The 22,464-nt window shown below is 41.5% G+C and overlaps 1 protein-coding gene across 5 annotated transcripts in view; it reads right to left on the bottom strand.

The window, feature by feature from the left end:
- zgc:154075 (uncharacterized protein LOC556929 homolog) overlaps positions 1-22,464 on the bottom strand; it is a 200,366-nt gene that overhangs the window by 87,182 nt on the left and 90,720 nt on the right. For all 5 annotated transcript variants that reach the window (XM_059655659.1, XM_059655661.1, XM_048561747.2 and 2 more), the window contains 3 exons: positions 10,646-10,738; positions 5,617-5,751; positions 4,551-4,652 (listed from right to left, as the gene is read on the bottom strand). In XM_059655659.1, coding sequence (XP_059511642.1) covers positions 4,551-4,652; positions 5,617-5,751; positions 10,646-10,738 — 330 coding nt within the window. The remainder of the gene's footprint in view (positions 1-4,550; positions 4,653-5,616; positions 5,752-10,645; positions 10,739-22,464) is intronic.

Consider the following 22,464-nt stretch of genomic DNA (forward strand, 5'->3'; position numbering starts at 1 on the left):
GTCCACACCGCCCCTTGAAACATCCCACCAGACCCATCCCCCTGTAACCCACACACCCCTGAACACTACGGGGCAATTTAGCATGGCCGATCCATCTAGCCTGCACATCTTTGGACTGTGGGAGGAAACTGGAGCACCCGGAGGAAACCCACGCAGACACGGAGAGAATGCGCAAACTCCACACAGACAGTCCCCCGAGGCTGGAATCGAACCCGGGTCCCTGGCGCTGGGAGGCTGCAGTGCTAACCACTGAGCCGTGCCATCCCAAAAAGTCCACACCGCCACTTGAAGCACCCCACCTAGACCTATCCCCCTATAACCGACACACCCCTGAACACTATGGGCAATTTAGCATGGCTAATCCACCTAGCCTATCATAACGAGGGGTTAGAGGATCATGAGTCTTTGAGCACAAGACACAGACCCTTCGGTCCAAACATTCCATGCCAATCACAATTCCAAACTAAACTGCCTGCACTTGGCCAATATCCCTCCAAACATTTCCTATTTGTGTAGTTATCTAAATGTCTACTTCTTGTAACTGTACCCACACCCACCATTTACTCTCCAAGTTCATTCCACACAAAAATATTGCCCCTCAAGTCTTTAAATCTTTCACCTCTCAGCTTAAACATATGCCCCCTTGTCTTGAAATCTCCCACCCTAGGGAAAAGACACCTGATCTACACCTCTCATTATTTTATAAGCCTCTACAAAGGTCACCTCTCAAACTCCTGCACTCCACTGAAAAAAAAAAGTCCCAGCCTATCCAGATTTTCTTTATAACTCAAAATCCTCCATTCCCAGCAACATCCTGTAAATCACGTCTGAACTGTCTCTAGCTTAATAATGTCCTTTCAATAATAGGAGACTAGAACTGGATGCAATACTCCAGAAAAGGCCTCACCAACGTCCTGTACAACCTTGATGTAACGTCGCAATTCCTACACTGCAAGGTCTAAGCAATGAAGGGAAGCATTCTAGATGCTTTCTTGCCCACCCAATCTAAACGTGAATTAAACTCCAAAAGAATTGCATACCTAAAGCCCTAGGTCTCTCCATTCTACAACACTGCCGAAGGCAGTATCAATCTTGTCCTTGTTTGTTTTACTGAAATATAAAGCATTTCATTTATGTAAATTAAACTCTATTTTCCACGCTGGCCCATTTGATTAGGATCTCTTTGTAATCTTGGATAACCTTCTTCACTATCTACTATACCACCAATCTTGATGTCATCTGCAAACTTAGTAAGCATGCTTTGTATATTCTGATCTAAATCATTTAGATATATGACAAACAAAAATGGACCCAGCACCGATCCCTGTGGAACACCACTGGTCACAGGCCTCTAGTCTGAAAAACAACCCTCCACGCTCAGTCGTTGGTTCCTGCCATTAAGCCAATTTTGTATCCAATTAGCATGGCCTCCCTGAATTCCATGTAATTTTCACATCAACACCAGTGTTGTGGTCTGAGGAAGGGTCACCGGACCTGAAACGTTAACTCTGTTTTTCCCTTCTCAGATGCTGTCAGACTTGCTGGGTTTTTCCAGCAACTTTGTTTTCCTCCTATGTAATTTACTTTTACTAATTAGTCTACCATGTGGAACCTTGTCAAAGGCTTTACTAAAATCCAAGTAAACAATGATTACTGCTCTGCTTTTGTCGATTTTTGAGGAAGTAACCAAGATGATCAAGTTTGAGACACACTGTTTCCCTTGCACAAAACCATGCTGACTATCTCTAATCATTCCTTGCCTCTCCAAATACATATAAATCCTCTCCTTCAGAATAATTTCTAATAGACTTACCCACCAGGAAGTCAGACTCATAGGTCTATAGATGATAGAAATATTTCTGCAAGGGACCCCACAATTTCCTCCCCAAGTTCCCACAAAGTCCTGGATTACATGGGATCAAGTCCCAGAGATTTATCCACCTTTATATTTTCTAAGACCGCCAGCACTTCCTCTTTTGTAATTTGAGCTGTTTTCGAAACATCAATATTTATTTCCCAGAAATCTCTAGCCTCCATTTCTTTCTCCACAGTAAAAACTGATGCAAAACATTCATTTAAATATCACTCCCATCTCCTAAGGTTCAACACAAAGATGACCTCTTTGCTCTTTCATCGGCCTTACTTCCTGTCTGGTTGCAGTCTTGCTTTTAATGTACTTCTGGAATCTCTTTGGATTAATCTTAACCTTTATTTTCCAAGGTTCTCTCATATCCTCTCTTTGCCTCCCTGACCTCCCTCTTAGGAACGCCCCTACACTCTTTACACTGTTAAAGAGGTTCATTTGAATCCAGCTGTTTATATCTAATATAGGATTCTTTTTCGTTCTGGGCGAGAACCTCATTATCTTTACTCATCCATTGTTAGCTAATGCTATCAGGCTTACTTTTCACTCTAAAAGGAACATAATGACTCTCTGACGAAGGGTCGAGGCCTGAAACGTCAGCTTTTGTGCTCTTGAGACGCTGCTTGGCCTGCTGTGTTCATCCAGCTTTATACTTTGTTATCTTGGATTCTCCAGCATCTGCTGAACATAATGAACATCAACTAGCCACAAAACGACATGACCCACTATCACTAGTATCCTTACATACAGACGAGGAAGGACACCACTTTGATTGGGACAACACATCCATCCTAGGACAAGCCAAACAGAGACACACACGAGAATTCCTAGAAGCATGGCATTCCAACTGGAACTCCATCAACAAACACATTTTCTCAGGGGATGGTAGATTGATTTGGAGCCAAAGAACAGGAAATGACATCACCACCCCAAGGAAACCTAACCAGATAAATAGAAAGTGGGACATAACACCAGTGCTTCGTTGGAGGCTCACTGATGATGTTACCTAGAATGGTGACGAAATGTCTGAAAACTAACCTTCCAGCTCAGTAAGCAAACTCACATCCAGAACCCCAACCTGAGCTACAAATCTTCTCAAAACTCGCTAATCTTACATATGTCTGAGATCTGTCCACATATTGTTCCTCAATTTACCTCTGACTATTGAGGGGTCAACACATCAATCTCATCAAGGTGATCATTCCCTTTCATTTCTGATTTTGACCCATATATTTTCAGTGGATGATTTTTCCTAAATATCAGACAGCAGTAATGTTTTTGCAAGTTAAAAAAGTTACCGCAAGATTACATGTATTGTTGCAAAAGAAGGCAATTATCAGATTTCCACTTCAAATAAGAATTATCTAAGTCGTCTGCAGAACAATCCCAAAATAGTTATTTTCTGTTCTCACAGATAGCAAGAACTGCCGATGCTGCAGTCAGAGATAACGGTGTGGAGCTGGAGGAGCACCTTTTTACTGTTCTCACTCCATTTAGGTACTGTTTTGTCAGAAATATACATACTGGTCAGTTTTCACTTGAGAAAATTGTTGTTAATGAGCAGGAAGTACTTAAAACAATTGTATTAGAGCCTTGGTGCCTATTATCCTTAACAGTTGACTTACTGTCATTTTTATTTGAGCTTACAAGTAGGAAGATTTAGAGCCTGCATGAAACTAGCAGCTTGTCTCCCTTCAATGGAAATCAGCATTCACATTACATCACTCAAACTCTGGTCATCACTTGTAAAAGATGCAGGGATTACAATCTATGTGCAATGACATTCTGATCACACCAGAAGCAATATTAAAATGAAATATTTTAATAGTTGGAGGAGGAACCCTCAACCTGGTTCCACACAGAGCAAGGCCAAACAATAGTACCTATCTCATGCATTATCTCTAACCTATTCAATAGATTACAATTCAAAAGGGTCTGTAGTGCCAGCTCATCCATTCAATAACCCTGGAATGCCCTTGAGAGATCTGGAGTTCTTGTACCATAATGAAATGATGCCGCAACACCAAATCATGATGGTCATTCCACCAGTTAGGCATTCAGCTGATCAACACTGGTCTGCCACCAAGGAGTCAAACCCCACTCAAATTTTCCCCCCCAAAATATATTTTATTCTTAATATTTGTAAATTACATTACAGAATAGAGTTGAATATAGAATTTGCAATAAAACTCAACTTGTCTCTGTACAAAACATTCCATTCTTAGGTGCTTCATTACAATCATTATAAATGTCATATCTAAAATATATGTTGCACATCAGATTTACAGTCTAAGGGCAACACATTTTAAATTGGAAGTTATGAAAGTGTAATAGAAATAAACTTTTCTCCAAACAAATGTTCCACTCTGATGTGCTTCGAAACAAATTAAATACTTTCAATGTTCATAATGTACATTCTTTGGGAGTCTCATAGCCCGAGATGTTGTTGATAGTTTTGAGCCCTTCAGTGCACTATGGCTAAAAGGCCTGAGATAATGAACTTTATCTGTTGATTGTCCTCCAACTTCTACCCAGAGTGGCATACAAAAACACAGGAGAAGCCCACCCATTGTCTTATTAGGATAGAACTTGGACTTGCATCTTTGAAAACGGGATTCCCACTGTTTTTGGCAAGAAAAAAGTTAACTAAATATGTAGTCACATAATACAGGAGCTTGTCTCCTACCTCAGTTCCGTAAATTGTTATCTTCCGAGAAGCCAGCTTTTCAGTAAAAGCCACCATAGCAAAAGCTGCTGTCACTCCTTCCTCAAACTCCATATTCACAACCTGGCAACAAGATTTACCCGATGAAAAAAAACTCCAGGCTACCAAAGTAAGCAATTTAGTTTCCACGGCGTGCAGCCAGATTTTAGTTCCTTGTAAAAATATCTGTGCTTCCCAATGTCTCCTCATTGTCCCTTTATATTACAGAGCATGGAGATGCAATAATAAACGTGATGAAGTAGGTTATTGTACAGTCTTACATGATACTAAAAACTCAGGGCAGTTTCAAAAAGTTACTTTTGTGCAAGGGAACTTAATAAAAGACATTACTAAAATTGAAGTTGAAGCTCTTGAAATAGAATGAATCATCAATTTTCAATACATAATTATAAAAGACCATAAGACATAGGAGTGGAAGTAAGGCTATTTGGCCCATCGAGTCCACTCCACCATTTAAATCATGGCTGATGGGCATTTCAACTCCACTTCCCTGCACTCTCCCCATAGCCCTTGATTTCTTGCGAGATCAAGATTTTAAATCGATCTCTGCCTTGAAGGCATTTAACGTCCTGGCCTCCACTGCACTCCGTGGCAATGAATTCCACAAGCCCACCACTCTCTGGATGAAGAAATGTCGTCTCATTTCAGTTTTAAATTTACCCCCTAATTTTAAGGCTGTGCCCACGGGTCCTAGTCTCCCCACCTAACGGAAACAACTTCCCAGCGCCCACCCTTTCTAAGCCATACATTATAATAAAAGCAGTTAGTTAAAGAAATATTAAAAGGATAAAGAGGGAATAGGTTTACAGTAGATTTCGATCCAGCATGGAAGTGGCACTATTACAATAGGCTGAAAATTCTTGTTTATTGTTTGTTGAAATGACTGCAATTCTAAATTTTTACGCGTGATAGAATGTAGAGCTATAAGTTATCAAATATTTTACTGTAGCTTATATTACTGTACTGCTTACATCATAAAAAAACTTTTAAAAGATAATACTTAAGCAGCCAAAAATGTTGTAATTACCTGATGGGTGACAACATCATTATCACATTCGTAAACACACCTTCCATATGGACCTTCACGAAGTGCCTTTGTAACTGATTCAATGTCAACAGTAGACCCTTCACAGATTACAGAGATGGGCCATCCTCTCTTGCCCTGTTCAACAAAATAAAAAGCAGAACTCTTAATAACCATTTCCTCCTAAGTATCAACAGTATCATTATTGTACATCCCTACTGTTAATATACTAGAGTTCAGCAATGAACAAAGCATAAATAGATTAACACAGTGGCTATAAGAGGAGGTCAGGAGTTGGGCACCCAGCAACAAGTGGTTCACATCCTTATACCAGAGTCTCTTCACCATCTATGAGGCTCAAATCAGGATTCTGATTGAATACTCACGGTTTGATGAGATAGATGATATCACAACACTCAAGAAGCTTGACGTATCATTACAAAGCAATTTTCTTAATCCCCTGCATATTGTGGATCTGTACATTATCTACTGTATCACCAAAGCTACTCAACATGATGGTATCAACAGTTCAGGAAAACTTAGGGATGGGCAATAAAATTAAACCTTGCCAACAATATCTATTTCCAGAGAATTACAAAGAAGGACCAGATTGAGCTGAATGGAGGATGTTATCAGCTGGGCCAATGATATTACACAGATCTGTCTTGACTGACTGCAAGTTTGTAAAACATGTTCTTCAGATGGAAGGTCATTTTTCTCTCAGTTCTTTGTGCGGCAGTTACTCCCTCAAAAGGTGTATTATTTCAAGTACTGTGCACTGCCATTGCTTTTTTTTGTGCACACTCTAGAGTAGGACAACTATTTTTTGAAGGCGAGACTTACAGCATCTGTTGGCTGATCCTCTGCCATGGTGCCAAACAACAGATACTCTGCTGTCTTCACACTTTCTTAGTGAAGTCAGTAGTCATGTTACAGAGTTGAAATATTACAGCCACTGACAGAGAATTAGAAAAGGACATATGGTACAGAAACAGCTCATTCAGTCCAAGCTGGGGCTACGTTCCACTTCAACCATCGCCATATTTCCTCATCTGAAATCAACCAGCGTAATAATCTAAACCCTCCAACCCAATTTGTCTCGCTTCTTTTTAAATGCATTTAAACCATTTGTTTCAAACACGCCCAGCAGTAGTGAGCTCTTGTTATTCTTTGGGCAGAGAAGTTTCTTCTGAATGGTCTACTGGACTTCTTAGAAGGGCTCTCAAATTGATGGCCCCATCTTATGCTCCTTGTCATAAGCAGCAGCATGCTTTCTGTATTCACTCTGTCAAAACCTTTTAATGTTAAGTACTTTTTTTTAAGGTCACGTCTCAGTCGCTCTTCAAGAAAAATAAACGACTCCATTCTTTCCTGACATATGCACCCAAGTACACCCGATGATTTTATGATAATATACAAAAGTGAGCACTAACTGGGTAAACTGCTCATGAAAATCAAGTAGGTAACATGAAGTACTCGGATGTCCATATTGGCATGATCTGCAATGCTTTGCTCTCAAAAGAAACCCTGCCTTCTAGTGATGACGCCTTCTCCCTACAGGAAAAGTGAGAAACAAATATTTATTTCCCAAAATATATGCGTTGCAGACAGCCTGATGCACATGTTTCCTGTGGTGGAAAGTTTGGAGTGTAAGAAAGCCTTGGTCTTTGGCTTTCTGCACAGGATGCGAACATTACCAGCAAAGTCACCATTTCTTGCCCATCCTAAATTGCCTTTAAACTGAGTGGCTTACTAGGCCATTTCAGAGGCCAGATAAGAGTCAAGCACATTTCTATGGGTCCAGAATCACTGGTGAGGACAGCAGATTTCCTTCCCTAAAGGGCATTAGATTTTACAACAATTGATGGTATTGTCACAGTCACATCATGTGAGATTAACTTTACATTCCAGATTTATTAATCAAATATTAATTTGAATCAGCTGAGAACTCATACCCCAGAGCATTACCTGAGCCGCTGGATTACCAGTCTAGTGATATTTCCACTATATCAGGCCTCCCTCTGTCAAGAGACACCTCTAATCCAGATATGATGTAGAACTCAGGCAGAACTCTGTGGAAAGCTGACATGTGAAGCAAAGGTGGCAAATCTAGGATTCCAATATCTAGTGCAGATGGAGATCCGCAGGTAGCGACTGAAAAGACCGGAGCACCTCGGGAAGTCACTGCATTCATTTATGTAGGACATTCGGAACCCACTGTCAGGATTTTGTAAAGGTGTTGAATTTAAGGCAAAAATGTTAAAGACGATTAGATAGAGGGAAAGGAATAAAAGGTTATCCAAGGGAAAAGCAGTTATTGCAGTGCAAAAATATGATTTTAAAAGTATTTTTATATGAAAGTGCTCCTAAAAGGAGGTCTTGTCAAGTTTCCAAACATTTCCAATCTGTGTTATGGATGAAACCTTGCCAAAGCCCAAAATCCAGGCCTGCCCAGTGAAACAGAATACACATTTTCTAAAGGGTTTGCTCATGTTAACAGCACCACTTCACATGGAGTACAGAGCCTGAAGAAGGGTTATATTTAGACAGATGCAGCACCCACCCCCTTTGCTGTTGTCAATACTGCCAGTGTATATATGCTACTGTTTTATTTGTTGAGAGTGTTGAAAAGTCTGAAAAAAAAGAAAGAAAGCTGGCTGAGCCACTGGTCCTCTTTTAAAGATGATTTAATACAGTATGTTATCAGACACAAGGGGACAAAACTGTTTAAACAATGTTTGGGATCTTGCTAATTGGATCACACAGTTTCCTTTTGGCCTTCTTTTTCCTATCAAGTTTGACCTTTTCCTGCATACTATGTTCCACCTGGTAGAGAGAGTGCCAGGCTGCTACAATGCAGTCCTAAAGAGACAGACTTCACTGCTGACCACTTAAGTTTCACCAGATGTCCTTTGTACTGGCACAGACAGATTGGTCATGCTCAGCAGCTGCGTGACGAGCATCGCCTTGCTCTCCTGGCAGAAGGCATGGGCTTTTGTGCTGCTCAGTTCAAACACCGGCCTTTTGCTCTCTCATTCAGTTTCCTTTCTTAATGTCCATTTGTCATTCATGCAGCATTAGGAGGCCTGCACGAGTTTAACGAGCAGATGGCCACATTTGTGTAGCCCGTAAAAACTTTGAACAAAGGAATCCTTAATTGTATGATCTTTATACTATTAGTCTGACAAAGGCAAAGCCCTTCTCCATGGTAACAGATTTATTCCTGTGCTTTTGTTACATTGCTATATAGTTACCCATGTAGCGGTGTTGCTGATTGCAGGCTCCACTAGTTAAAGAAGCTGAAGGCTGACAAAAAGGCACTTTACCAAGGTTGTGGAATGGTCAGCACCATCATTACAGTTTATAACAACTGCGTCTTCATCATTCAGGAGATACAAATTCTTCTTTTTGTAAATGCAACAAGTAACTAAACCTCAGACTAGAATAGACCTAAAGCTTGGTTCCTAATCTACAATGATTTATCTGATTTCAGCCAGCAAGATAGTAGAGCATTGTGAGCAGGCGGAGACTCCAGATTCAAAAGTGAAGGGAAGAAAAAAGAATCAGTTTAGGACCCTGCTCCAATGACTTCAGTGTAGAAGCCTGGATGTCCACAGATATCAGTTAAGAATGGGATCAGGCTCATTGGAGAGCTTGATGACACTCAGGAGTCAGAACGGAATGCCATCATAAGCTTCAGATTCCTAACACTGGGACCAAATGGCGATTCTGAACTCAGGTTTATTGGCAGCAAGACCAAAATTGCAATCTGAGATAGCATGGCGTGGAACTGGAGGAACGCAGCAAGCCAGGCAACAGAATAGGAAAGTTGACATTTCGGGTCAGGACCCCCACACTTATCTCCCCCACACTTCTTACTGTCCCAAAAGTGCAGTCTACTTAGATGCAGCCATCAATCTATAATCGCATCTGGACAGCTGTTAGAGGGCAGTTGCATTTTTAGTTAGACTAGCTGGCAGCTCGAGTCTCAGCATACCCATCAGCAGAAGTGGGTGCTCCCAAACCGGGCATGGACCCCATGACTGCCTCAACAAGAAGAAGATACCTTTGATGGAGGCTGGCTTCAAAATAAAAGCAATGTTATGATAGCCATAGTTGTTAGACTCCTTGAACGAGAGAGAAAACTCCTCAGAATGGATTGTTTGCACGCTTTTCCCTACTTCTGCCCAGTCATTGGAGTTTTTCATTTAGTCTGCTGTAGGGAGGCTACTTCCATTGAGTTGAAGGCCTCCATACATGCAAGCATTGGGAATTCTGTTATATGCAAAATGACAGCCCAATCCTGTGGAGTAACCAGCCAATCCTATTGCCAGCCCCTTCTTGGATATCTTTTCAGTGACAAGTATACACTGCATCCAAAAATCTATGCCAACTGTTTTACCCTGTATTTTACCAGCTTCTTTCATCCCCGAGCCTGGGGCTGGGAGAATTCAGCATTCAACATCCAGAATCATACATAAAGAATGGCCGTTTGGGTCCAGCACCAAGGAAAAAAAAAAAAACTTATGCCCAATCTATTCATAATCAGTAATCACTATTAAAACACAAGGGAAGTAGCGCAAAAACCAGATTAAATTTTTTGTTCCTTATGATTCTAACCAGAAATTACTTACGACTTTGTTGCTCAAGTTAAACAAAATTCCAATTACATCAGCTTGCACAAAGTATACCTAATATATGTTATGCTACTTCCTTACTGAGTAAAGGCTCTGCCCGACGTTGTAGCTAACCATGCAGACCGACATTCCACATATTCAATCCTTGACCTGCACCTCATTAGCCAATTTCAGATATCAGAAAAATAATTCAGTGTTAAAATATCATGCTTCCTGTGTAAACGGGCAGAGAGAGAAGTGAACCCAAAATCAATAAAGGTAAGGGGAGATAGCTTAAAAGGAAGTTATAATCTCCTGACTCCCACCAACACAGGCATGCAGGCAGGTTAAATAGAGATGGAAGTGTGGTTCAAAATCCTGTGTCTGCACAATCCACCGTCAGTAGCTCTACTCACATTCTTGACACCTTCCAGATAAAGTTTCTTAGCAGAGTATGGGCAACACTTCTCTACTGCACAATCCAAGCATCGGTCAGCAGCACCCTCAGGCTGGACAGAAGAATGAAAATTGTTAGTCATTTCAGTTACTGTTACCTTACCTTATAATGGTACAAAAAAGTGGCAATATACAACTCAATGCAAGGGCAGCACAAGAAAACTGATTATGCTTTCTCAACAGCCCACAGCATATTAAAACTAAACAGTACCAATTTGAAACACTAACTTTGATTCAGCCTGTGCTAAGTTGGTAGATCTTGTATCTCATGATGATAGGTACTCTACAATTTTCTTCAAAGAGCAGGGCTAGGAAGAAATTAACCAGGGCTGCTGCCTTGTAAACAGCTACCTGTGCTGTTTCTTACATATGTCAGTCCTGCCTAGGCTGTATGAGGAAAGATTGAGGTGGTTAGGATTGCATTCACTAGTGCTTAGAAAAATAAGGAGGGAAGTGTAATGCTACTATTGCTTGGTTTCCCCAGTGTAGAGACTTGGGGACCGCTTTGCAGAACACCTCCGCTCGGTTCGCAATAAACAACTGCACCTCCCAGTCGCGAACCACTTTAACTCCCCCTCCCATTCCTCAGACGACATGTCCGTCATGGGCCTCCTGCAGTGCCACAATGATGCCACCCAAAGGTTGCAGGAGCAGCAACTCATATTCCGCTTGGGAACCCTGCAGCCCAATAGTAGCAATGTGGACTTCACCAGCTTCAAAATCCCCCCTTCCCCCACTGCATCCCAAAACCAGCCAGGCTCATCCCCTCCCCCTACCGTATCCCAAAACCAGCACAGCTCGTCCCCGCCTCCCTAACTTGTTCTTCCTCTCACCTATCCCCTCCTCCCACCTCAAGACGCAACTCCATTTCCCACCTACCAACCTCATCCCGCCTCCTTGACCTGTCCAAACTCCCCTGGCTGACCTAGCCCCTCCCCACTATACTCTCCTCTTCACCTATCTTCTCCTCTATCCATCTTTGGTCCGCCTCCCCCTCTCTCCCTATTTATTTCAGAACCCTCTCCCCGTCCCCCTCTCTGATGAAGGGTCTAGGCCCGAAACGTCAGCTTTTGTGCTCCTGAGATGCTGCTTGGCCTGCTGTGTTCATCCAGCTCCACACTTTGTTATCTTGGATTCTCCAGCATCTGCAGTTCCCATTGTCTCACATGTGATCAGAGATAATCTATTTTATTGAATTTGTCTTTGCCAACAGTATGTTTATGGGATGTTACCATATTAGAGCAGTTAATTATTGTGAAGTATTTTGACAGAATTACAGTTAAGCTAATTCTTTTATTTTGTCTGTATTTTAACTATAGTATATGAATAAAGTGTGTTTTGCTTAGAGCCTTGTAATTGAACCAAATGGAACTGCATCTGGAATACAACATCTGACACTTGCCTTTAAAATAAGGCAATGTTAGCATCGATCCTATCTCCTGGACTTGTTTTGAGGGGGTTTGGTCTGGTTCATAACAGTATTTTCTAAGTTTCTATGAGATTCTAACAGGATTTTAGAGGTTAGATGCAGAAAGGTTGTTCCCAGTGGTAGGGAAATCCAGACTGTGGAGATCACATTTTTAGGGATAACGGCTAAACCTTTTAGGACTGAGACAAGGAGAAATTTGTTAACCCAGAGAGTAAACAGCCTGTGGAATTTGTTACTACTGAAAATAGTTGAGGCCAAAACATTATGTTAAAAAACACTATTTTAAAAAAGGAGGTAGACATAACCAGATTACACAAGTAAATTATGGGGAGGGTGTGGAGGGGAAGTCTATGCAGCTCCAAAATCAAGTAACATGAGTAAAGGAACAGTCAAGAATGCTACTTCAGTTATGGCAGGAAATGGCAAAGCAAAGCAGTGTACTGATTCAACTGGAAGAGAAAAATAGTAAACAGAAATCATAATAAAGCATCAGTATTGAGGATTACAGTGTATGGTCCAAATAAGAGTTCTATATCCAAATGCAGACAGTGTAGGAATAAATTAAATGAGCTGTAGCTGTTCATTTGCTTGCCAAGACAGTTGTTCTGTGATATGCAGACGTTTCATTGCCACCTAGGCAACATCATCAGGGCAACCTCTAATCAAAGCGTTGCTGTTCTGCTTTATTCCAAATTTATATGATCCTTGGGTGTGGTGGGTCTTGTCACTTCTGGTTCTGTTTTTCAGCAGCAGTCCGTATAGGAGGTCTATTTCTGTGTTTGTTAATGGAGTCCTGTTTTGAGAACCAGGCCCCCAGAAATTACCTTGCATGTCTGTTGTTCACTTGTCACTTTGTCCCAGTCGAACTGATGGCCTTCATTGTCTGTGTGTATCGAGGCAAACCAACAATGGACATGCAAGGGAATTTCTGGAGGCCTGCTTCTCAACACAGGACTCCACTAACAAACACATAGAAATAGACCTAGTACACAGACTGCTGCTGAAAAACAGAACCAGAAGGAACAAACCCACCACATCAGAGGATCATATAAGTTTGGAATGGAGCAGAACACCAATGCTTCAATTAGAGGTCGCACTGATGATGTTGCCTACAATGTTAATGAAGCATCTGCGCACCACACAACAAGCAGCTTGGTGAGCAAATGAACAACTGCATCCCCAACCCGAGCTACAAATTTTCACTAAGACCTTATAAATGAGCTGCAAGCACAAATTCAAATTGGAGATTCTGATATAGTAGCCATTACTGAGGCATGGTAGGAGGATGGTCAGGACTGAAAATTAAATATACCATGTGATAAGGTTTACGACTGAGACAGGCAAGAATGGCAGAGGAACTGGAAGCCTTATTGACTAGAAACAAAATTGTCAGTGGTGAGGTAGGATAGAATGACAGAAAAGCATTCTGTGGGGACAGTATAGGTGAAACAGCTGAACAGTAAAGAATCTAAAACAGCATTAGGTGTTGTGTACAAACCCCTTGATAACAGCTGTGATGCACTAGATTGTATCAGTGCAGAAATTAGCCAAGACTGTAGCAACACCAGGGTCATATTAATGGAGTGTGTCCTGAATAATTTCCTGCAGTAATACGTCCTTGATGCAACAAGGGTGCAAGCAATATTGGATCTGGAAAAGAGTAATGAGCTGGATGTAGTTAGTAACCCAGTTGCATATAAACATTTATCAAATAGTGATCATAAGAGTTCAATGTAGCATTTGAAAGTGAAAAGCATGAATCAGTTGGACCTTTGGATTTAGGAAAGGCTGACTTTAATAAGACAGAGGCTGTCCACAGCAAACTGAGAAAAATAAACTGCTAATATGCAAAAAACTGAAGAACAGTAGAGGATGTTTAAAGAAACATTTAATGAAAAACAGAACCAAATTTATGCCCTTGAGAGGGAAAAGCTCAACCTCAGAAAAAACATCTAGCAACTAAACAGCAAAGGGACAGCGTAAAACTAAGAGGACTTACAAAAATGCAAAGAAAAAACCAGATACTGATGAATGGGAAAGGTACGTAGACCAGCAAAGATCCAAAAAGTAGGTTATTAGAATTACTAAGTGATTCTGAAAAGAAACTTGCTACGAACATCAGAATTGATAAAAATTTTAATAGTTACATAAAGGGAAAAGCAGATGCTCGAGAGCAATGTTGGCCCACTAAAGACTGGAAGTGGAGAGATTAGGAGGTGTTGCTACAGTCTTGGCTAATTTCTGTACTGATACAATCTAGTGCATCACAGCTGTTACCAAGGGGTTTGTACACAACACCTAATGCTGTTTTAGACTATGGGGAAAACAGCAGATGTGTTGAATAATTACTTTGCCTCTTCTTTTTCTAAGGTTAAAAACTGAGACTTTACCAGAAGTTAAGAAACTGACAGAAGCAGGAACTGAATAAACTAAACACATGTGAACCTTCAATGATGAGGAAATTAGAGAGTGACAAATCCCCAGAACCTGATGGTTTCCATCAGAGAGTTTTAAAGGAAGTAAGGGAGTATATTGTAAACACCCTAACTATAATCTTTCAGAATTTCCTAAATACAGGAGTCATCCCTCTGGATTGGAAAATATCACATTGCTCCGTCTTATAAAGAAGCAGGGAAAGCCAGAGATAGTAAGAACTGCAGATGCTGGAGTCAGAGATAACAGTGTGGAGCACTCAGCTACCACCATCGCCCCATCTCCCCTCTCTATTTAATTCAGAGCTCCTTTCCCTCTTCCCCCATATCTGAAGAAGGGTCCCAACCTGAAATGTCAACCTTCCTACTCCTCTGATGCTGCCTGGTCTGCTGTGCTCTTCCAGTTCCACACTGAAAGGAAAGCCAGGGAATTACAAAGCAGATGGCCTAACATTTGTCAGGGCAGTTGTTGGAGTCTATAATTAAAGATGGGGAAACTGAACACCTTGAAAACAGTTAAATCAGGGACAACCATCATGGATTCATGACAAGTCAGGCACGTCTGACAAATCTCACTGAACTTTTTAAAAGAGGTGACTAAGATTAGTGGACAGAGGGATATCTACGATGTTGTTTATATGGATTCTGGGAAGCAACCGATAAAGTCCCACAGAACAGACTGTTAACTAAGTTGGAAGCCTATGAAATTTGAGAGCTTATTACTGACATGGCTAGGAAATTGGTTGAATGGAAGATGAAAGAAAGTAGGGTGGGTGCTCAAATTGGCACGTGACCAGTGCTCGGACCTCAATTACTGACATTATTTATTAATGACTTGGATAATGGCAATAGAGAGGCATATATCTAAATTTGCTCATGATAAATTAGGTAGCACTGTAGCCAGTATAGGTGATAGTATAAACTTCAGCATTGATAGATTAAGTGAAGTGAATGGGAAAAACTATGGCAGATGGAATTCAATGCGACTAAGTGTTAGGTTATTTATTTTGGACCAGAAAGGATGGGTCAGGGAACTTTCTAAATGGTATGAAGTTAAATCTGGTGGACGTTCAAAGAAGATTCGGAGTTCAAGTGCACAGATTTTTGAAATGTCACAAACAGATAGAGAAAATAATCAAGAAAGCTATTGGAATGCTAGCATTTATATCTGGAGGACTGGAGTTCAGGATGCAGAAAGTATATTCAGCCACAGGTCCTGATTTGCCAAATTGAGTGGCAAGACTCACTATGGTGCATCCATGAGGCTAAGAATACCACAAACAGCACATCTGGTGAGCTGTCAAACCACAAGTAATAGCTACATACATAGAAAAACAGTGGGTTAGAAAGACTAAGTGTGGGTTGGCAGTGCAGGTGCCCCCTGTGGCCATTCTACTCTCAAACCGGTACACCAGTTTAGATAGCTTTATTCTGGGTGAGGGTGCTCGTGTCTCAGTGGTTCTGTTGTACAGCAGGGAGGACCGAAGTGTAGGTAAAGAGTCGTGATAGAGGACTGTATTGTCGTCAAGGGCACAGATAGGCATTTCTGTTGCCACGAGCGAGAGTTCTGGATATGTACTACCTCGCTGGTGCAAGCATCAAGAATATCTGAGCCAGGACAGGATATTCAGAAAGGGGAGGTTAGTCAGAGATCCTGCTCCATTTTGGTACTAACAGCATAGGCAAAAAGAGAAGTGAGGACCTGCAAAGGGAGTTTAGTGAGTTGGGTAGGAAGTTTAAAAGCAGGGCCTCTATGGTTGCAAACTCAGGATTACTTCATAAGTGTGTGCTAGTGATGCCAGAAAGATGATGGTAATATAGTTGAGTGATTGGCTAAAGAGGTGGTGTAGGAGGGAGGGAGGGCTTCAGGTAACTGGATCATTGGGATCTCTTCGAGGACAGGAGGGACCTGTACAAGGACAGGTCGCTCCTAGACTGGAGGAACAGCAATGTCCTTGCAGGTTTCCTAGTGCCACTTGGGGGGGCTTTAAACTAATATGGTAGGGGGTTGGGAAACAACAGTAGATCAGCATGTGGAGTGTTTGAGGAGAAGGTTGATATCAAGTCAAAAATGTCTCATAGGAAAAGTAGGCAGAGCAGCTTCATGAATATGGCAGGACTGGCGGGCTGACATGTATATAATTTAATGCAATAAGTGTAACAGGCAGTATATGAGGCAGACGATATTAGAGCCTGGATTAGTACATGGGACGATGATATTGTAGTGATTACTAAAATCTGGTTGAGAGAAGGGCAGGACTGGCAGCTCAAGAATCCAGGGTTTTGACATTTCAGGCAAGAGAGAGAGGAGTGTAAGAGGGGTTGGGGAGTTGTATCACTGATTAAGAATAATGTAACAGCTGGACTAAAAAAGGACATCTTGGAGGACTTATCCAGGAAGTTCATGAGGAAAATTTAGCAACATGAAAGGGCTAATCATAAAGATATGGTTAGGCTGTTGGCCTCCCAGTAGCCAACAGGAGACAGATAGATCAGAGAAAGATGTAAAGAAAGATCTGTTTTAGTGAGTAATTTTAACTTCTCCTATGTTGACTGGAACTCCCTCAGTACCAGGACCTCAGACAGGATAAGTACGCTTCACACAGTCAAGCAGAAGAAATCACATCTGGAGTGATAGACAGAAATAGAAGAAAGAGATTCTGCTGAGGGAATATGAGCAGCTAGGGGCTAAATTAAGATGCAGAACCAAAAAGGTAATCACTGGATTAATACCTGAGCCATGAACAAATTGGTACAGGATCAACAAAGATTAATGAGCAGCTCAAAGACTGGTTTGGGAGAAACAGATTTGAATTCATGTAATATTGGCACCAGTATAGTGGAAAGAGGGAGCAGTTCCAACAGGATGAGTTCCACCTGAATCATGTTGGGACCAGAGTTCTGGTCAATCACATGGCTTTTAACTAGAGCTGTGAATAGGGCTTTAAAATTAAAAAGTAGGGGGTTAGGTTCAGTCACATGGAAAACTATGGAAAAAGGGCTCAGCAGAAGTTATTAAAATTTCCACAGGAAATAATAGGACATAGATTCCTGATCCTTTCCATACTCTAACTTCAGGCACAGCAGGTGAGTGTATGACAATGAAAAGTGGGGGGGGGCAGCCAACATACGACTGAGGATATTGTACTTAAATGCATGCAGTGTACCAAACAAGGTAAATGAGCCCGTAGCACAGATTGCAATTGGCAGGCACGATGTTGTGGGTATCAAAGAGAAGTGGCTGCAAGGGGATCAGGGCTGGGAATTAAATATCCAAGGATATGCATCCTACCAAATGAATAGGCAAATGGCAGAGGGAACAGGTTGCTGTGTTAGTAATAAACAAAATTTAATCAATAGTAAGAAGTAATGTAGAGAGTCAGAAGGCATAAAATTTGTACAACCAGAGTTGAGCAACCAGAAGGGAGTTGGTCTGAATAATGTACAGGCCTCCTAGTAGTAGTCAAGATGTGGGAATGAAAATAAATCAGGAGATAGAAAAGGCATGTGAGAAAGACACTAAATAATCATAGGGGACTTCAATATGCTGATGGGTTGAGGGGTAAAAAAAAACTCAGGTTGCTAGTGGATCTAAAGAAAAGGAATTCATGGAATGTCTGCGAAACTTTTTTTGGAGTAGCTTATGGTAGAACCCAGCAGAGAATAGGCAATTCTGGATTTGATGATGTGTAATGAGGAAGGCTTGATTAGGGAGCTCACCAACACTGCTCACTCCACGATTCCCTCATCTACTCCACACTCTTCATTAACTCCACAAGCCCCAGCACCTTTCCTGCAACCACAGGAAGTGCTATACCTTTCCCCTCAGTTTCATCCAAGGCCCACAGCAAACCTTCCACATCCAACAGGGGTTCACTTGTACGTCCTCCAACCTCGTCTACTGTATCCAGTGCTCCTGATGTGGCTTCCTCTATATCGGTTAGATCAAGCACAGGCTCAGGGATTGTTTCGTTCAGCATCTGCACTCTGTACACGATAATTGACAACACTTTCCAGTTACTAATCAGTTTAACTCCCTCTCCCACTCCCTTGATGGCTTGTCCATCTTGGGCCTCATCCAGTGCCACAGTGACATCACACGCAAATTGGAGGAGCAATACCTCACATTCTGCCTCAGGAGCCTACAAACCAATGGCCTGAACACAGAATTCACCTCTACCCCCAGCCTCATCTTATGTCCAAATCGCCCTCTCATCCTTGCCTCTTTGCTCTGAGGCAACTTGTCCATCTTGTCTCCCACCTATCCTCCCGACCCTTCCCACTGACCAATCCCTACTACCCCCTACCTGTATCCACCCACCACCATCCCACCTACCTTCCCCCAGTCCCACCCCTCCTCCACTTTTCTCCCCCCCCCCATTTCTGGACAAAGGTCCCGACCCAAAACCTCAACTTTCCTACTCCTGTGATGCTGCCTGACTTGCTGTGTTCCTCTAGCTCCAGTATCTGCAGTTCCTGCTATCCCCTCATGATGAATTCATTCTGCAGTTTGAAGAGGTGAAGCTGGAAGCAGATGCAACAGTGTTACAATTCAGTAAGGGTAACTACATAGACATGAGAGAAACTAGCCAGAATTGATTGGAACGGGTGCATTGCAGTGCAGATGTTGCAACAGCAATGGCAGGAGTTTCTGGGGGTAACTCAGGAGGCACAGAGAAATTCATCCCAACAAAGATGAAGCATACTAAAGGATGAGGCAATCACTTCCACTTCCTCTGGCTTCCTGCATAAATTCCATCCTTTGTCCTTGAGTGGACCTACCCTTTCCCTAGCTACCCTCTTGCTCCTAAAATATGTATAAAATGCCTTGGGCTGCCCTGTAATCCTACTTTCCAAGGGCATTTCAGGCCCCTTCTAGCCCTCTTAATTTCTTGTTCGAATTCTTTTTCTGCTTCCTTTGTACTTCTGAAGAGCCTAGGATTATTTTAGTTTCACAAGAGAAGTCGGGGTAGCATAAAAGCAAAAGAAAAAGCATACAATGTGGTGAAAATTAGTGGGAAACCAGTGGATTGGGAAGCCTTTAAATTCGGCTGCTATATTTTTAACTTTATGGGCAGAATTTATTGGGTACATCCAGGAGGGTTTCTTAACACAGCATGTAGTCCAACTAGGGAAGGGGCTATACTTTTTCCTCACTAAGAGCATTGTGGATCAACCTTCAACTGGTGGCCTGCAGCATTTCAAGAAGGGAACTCACCAACACCTTCTCAAGGGCAGGTAGGGACAGGCAATAAATGCTGGCCCAGCCAGGAATGCTAACGTCCCATGAGTGGATTAATCAAAAGCTGGGGCCTCTGTTGTTTGTTTGCAATATGTATAAATGAAAATGGATGAAAAAATGTTGGTGGTCTGATTAGTAAGTTTGCAGATGACACCAACATTGGTAGAGTTGTGGATTGTGTGGAAGGTTATCAACAGATACAGCAGGATATAGCTCTGTTGAAAAATTGGGTGGGGAAATGGCAGATGGAGTTTAGTCCAGACAAGTGTAAGGTCAAATGCAAGAAGAAAATATACAGTAAGTGGCAGTATTCTTAGAAGCATTGATATACAGAGAGATGTTCGGATAAAAGTCCATAGCTCCCTGAAAGTGGCAACACAAGTGGATAAGGTGGTAAGGCAAACTGTATGCTTGTTTTCATCAGTCAGGACATTAAGTATACAAGTTGCCAAGTAATGTTGCAACTGTATAAGACTTTAGTCAGCCTATGTTTGGAGTATTACATGCAGTTCTGGTCAGCACATTAAAAGGATGTGGAAGCTTTAGAGGGTGCAGAAGAAATTTACTAGGATGTAGCCTGAAGTTTTTTTTAATTACCTCTTACTTGTATTACCTATAAGGACAGGTTGGAAAAACTTGGATTATTTTTGGTAGTGTCAGAGGCCAATGGGTGACATAAAAGCAGTAGGGTTAAGGTGAGAGGGGAAAAATCTAAAAACGGTGTGCAAAGAGAGTTTTTGTTTTTAAAATACAAACAGAGGGTGGTAGGTGCCTGGAATGGGGAAGTGGTAGAAGCAGATATGATAGTAATGTTTAGGCAGAATTAGACACAGACAGACAGATAAAATGGCATCATAATCGGCACAGAATTGATGACCTGAAGGGTCCGTTCCTGTGCTGTACCATTCTGTGTTCTATGATGCAGAGGTTACGCTGTGGTTGTAAAAAAACAAAACAAAAACCCTGGTTAGACAACAATTGGAGTACTGTGTGTAGATTTGGCACTATACCTCAGGAAGGATGCATTGACCTGGGAGGATGTAAAAACTTAAGTTTACAAGAATGGTACTACTGGTATTAAATTTATAAGTAGCAATTAATCAAATTAGGCCTGTTTATTCGGAACATAGAGTGTTAAGGGGAGATTTGATCAAAGTTTAAAGGATGTTAACAGGAAAGGATAGGGTGGATAAAGAAACTATTTCCACAAGTTGGGGATTCTAGAACTTGGGGTCATTTTCTGACTGTTACGGCCAGACCGTTCAAGGAAGCCATTGGGAAGCACTTCTACATGCAAAGGGTGGGAGATATTTGTAATTCTGTTCCATAAACGGCAGTGGATGGTAGATCAGTTGTTAATTTTAAATCTGAGATAGATGTGTTTTTGTTAAGCAAAGCAGGTAAGGAAGGTGGGCAAAAAGCCAGTATATACATTTTTTAAAAAGAACTGAAAGAACTGTGGATGCTATAAATCAGAAACAAAAACAGAATTTGTTGGAAAAGCTCAGCAGGTCTGGCAGCATCTGTGAAGAGAAATAAGAGTTAACATTTCAGGTCCGGTGATCCTTCCTCAGAACACAGATACTGCCAGACTTGCTGACCTTTTCTAGCAAATTCTGTTTTAGTTTGTGAGCAGATATGAGAGAGTTCAGTTACAGATCAACCATGATCCCATTGAACGGTGGAACAAATTTCAGGGGCTGAATGACTTACTGTAGCTCCTATACAGTTCATGGCTAAAGATATGGAGAGAAATAGTGGGGGTTATGGTATTTAGATTGATGATCAGCCATGATCTTGTGGAAAGGCAGAATAGGCTCTAAAGGATCAAATGGCAAATCCTGCTCCTATTTTCTACATATCAACACATTATTAAGTCATACATGCAAAGAGCAATCTCTCAGTAGGGAAACAGGTACAATTGGATCTGGATCTTTAAAAATAACCAATTTCATAAAAATTTGTTCAAAATGCTTCCAGAAGTAATAAAACTGACAAAGTGGAGAAGGTGTTTTATGCCTTGCACCAGTAGTTTATGGTTCATACCTAATGACAATATCAAATCATCAATAACTTTGATTGGCCTAACAAGTCAGAAGTATCACAACTTTTATTTAAGTGATTGCGTTAAGCTTGGGTTTCTGTAATGCAGGAGAATGGGAAGATGCGAGAAATGGGTCCACAACTTTGAAATTCTGAGGCAGTGAATTCATAGTGTAGGGGGAGGGGCTTAGATTAGTTCACAGGTCAGCGCAACATTGAGGGCCGAAGGGCCTATTCTGCACTGTATTGTTCTATGTTCTATATGTATATTCATATAATAGCTTTTTTTTTGCTCAATCTTCATTCCTTTCTCTTTCAGGTTTTGATCAATTGCTGGAGTAGTTTGATAGTCATGGGTTTGGCCTTTGGCAGCTCAGCAAGGTGGCCTTTATACATTGGTGAACTGTAATAATGTTTGTTGACAAACTAGTCAACTCTCAGACATCACTGATAAGCCTGATCCATATTTCACCAGTTCACAGAATGTAGTTCAAACAAGGGTGACTGGATAGTTATCAGGGATGGGAATGTTCCTTAGACCAGGGATCAAATGATTTAATAACCATGAGAAATTAAGCTGATGACCTTGTGGCCTTCACAGTTCAGTTGCACATGTATAAACTTGCTGAATTG

The sequence above is a fragment of the Stegostoma tigrinum genome, chromosome 28, assembly GCF_030684315.1.
Source record: "Stegostoma tigrinum isolate sSteTig4 chromosome 28, sSteTig4.hap1, whole genome shotgun sequence".
Lineage (NCBI taxonomy): Eukaryota > Metazoa > Chordata > Chondrichthyes > Orectolobiformes > Stegostomatidae > Stegostoma > Stegostoma tigrinum.